The sequence below is a fragment of the Orycteropus afer genome, unplaced genomic scaffold (genome assembly GCF_000298275.1).
Source record: "Orycteropus afer afer isolate SDZICR_OR568_19922 unplaced genomic scaffold, OryAfe1.0 scaffold00168, whole genome shotgun sequence".
Taxonomy (NCBI): domain Eukaryota; kingdom Metazoa; phylum Chordata; class Mammalia; order Tubulidentata; family Orycteropodidae; genus Orycteropus; species Orycteropus afer.
In genome coordinates, this window is record NW_006921755.1 from 3,482,144 (window position 1) to 3,484,049 (window position 1,906).

At 36.2% G+C, this 1,906-nt stretch overlaps 1 protein-coding gene across 1 annotated transcript in view; it reads left to right on the forward strand.

Annotated features, from left to right (window-relative positions):
- The window catches only part of LRRC34 (leucine rich repeat containing 34), a 20,972-nt gene that overhangs the window by 5,745 nt on the left and 13,321 nt on the right, over positions 1-1,906 (forward strand). The window contains exon 5 of the mRNA XM_007946639.1: positions 1,419-1,547. Coding sequence (XP_007944830.1) covers positions 1,419-1,547 — 129 coding nt within the window. The remainder of the gene's footprint in view (positions 1-1,418; positions 1,548-1,906) is intronic.

The window sequence follows — 1,906 nt, forward strand, 5'->3', positions numbered from 1 at the left end:
CTGGTGCTTCCCTAATAAACTCCATAATCTGTGAGTTCTGTGTGGCCACTGCAGCAAATTATCGAACCCAGGAGAGAGGTGGTGGTGCTTTGGGAGGAACGGTTGGAGAAAGGGCTGGAGGGAGGCAGCATGTCTGGCCTTGTAGGAATAGGCCTTGGGTTACTGCTGGTAATCCGGTCTTCCTCCTGTAGGGTTAGAGGAGGTCGGAAGATGTGGCCTCCTTGCCGTTTTTGCAGTGGCACATAACAACAACAACAACAACAACACATATTCATTAAAACTATGAAACATCTGTAATATTTTTGTGCAAGATTTATCAGAAGAGTAGGATAAGAGAAGGAATTAAATTTTGCAAATGTCTTTGGAATTATATCACTTTAGAAGTGATTCAGGGGAAAATTAGTCTATAGGACTAACAGTCTCCATGAACTACACAGCCTCATCTACCCTGAGATCAGAAAAACTAGATGGTGCCCAGCTACCACTAATGACCATTCTAATCAGGGCTACAATGGATGGATCCTGGTGGGGGGAAAAATGTGGAACAGAACTCAAATTCTTAAAAAGTCCAAACTTACTGGACCAGTTGAGGTTAGAAGACTCCCTGAGACTATCACCCTGAAATACTCCATAATCCTTAAACTGAAACAGGGCACCTTTTAGTGAAAAAATATAATGGCTCATAAAATAAGGAATATTACCAGTGAGTATTGAACACCTTTTAAAAATCAGCTATATGAAACAAAATGGTCAACTATTACTCTAAAACAAAGGTGAAAGGGTAAGGGGACAAGGAAACGAGACTAATGGAGATAAAACATTCAGGAGGGAATTAATGACAATGTTAGCACATTGTGAAAAGTGTAACCAATATCTCTGAACAATTTGTGTAGGAATTGTTACATTGGACTCTAATTTGCTTTGTAAACTTGCATTGAAAACACAGTAAAATATTATTTATGAAAATGATACAGGGGGAATGGAGAATGACTTTAATTGGTACAGGGTCTTCTTTAGGGATGAAGAAAATGTTTTGGAACTAGATAGAGGTGATGGTTGTAAAACATTGTGACTGAACTAAGTGATACTGGATTGTACACTTTAAAATGGTCAGTTTTATATTATGTGAATTTTACCACAATAAAAACAGATAGGTTTCTTAGAAGATAAATTTGCAGATTTTCCAATGAAAATAAAGTTTATTAATATGTATTTTATTTACTGGTCATTGTTTGTGCATGTGTTTCCTAAACATTCTTGGTATTATATTACACTAGATTTTTTTTTTTTTTTGTATTATGGGAAATTGAATTACAGTTTAAGGAATATATCCTAGTAAAATAGTCTCCAACTGAGACAACTGAAAGAGAATTCTGTATACTAAAAACTTAAATATCTTAACTTTTGATTGTTTTCAGAAGAACACAACTCTGAAATACCTAAGAATGACTGGAAACAAGATTGAAAATAAAGGTGGAATGTTTTTTGCTGCAATGCTACAAATTAATTCATCCTTAGAGAAATTAGATCTGGGAGATTGTGATCTGGTGAGTAAATTGGTTATGAGAAACTCACCCAGAAAACGATTGCCATTCTCCCAGGAAACCAACATAGAGCAGAATTGTTCAAGAGACCCTGCACCTTGAATGATTAATCCTGCCTCTAATGTCTGATTTCAGAGAAAGGGTCTCAGCTGTACATGTAATAGCACTAACTGTTAATAAAATCAGATTGTAGTAAATAATGCCATGGAAAAATACTCAGGATAATAAAAATATTCCTAAACTTCCATTTGAAAGAACTGGTGAAGAACAAGGCTCCGGGAATTGATGGCATACCGATTGAGATATTTCAACAAACAGATGCCCCATTGGAGGCACTCACTCAGTTATGCCAAGAGATTTGG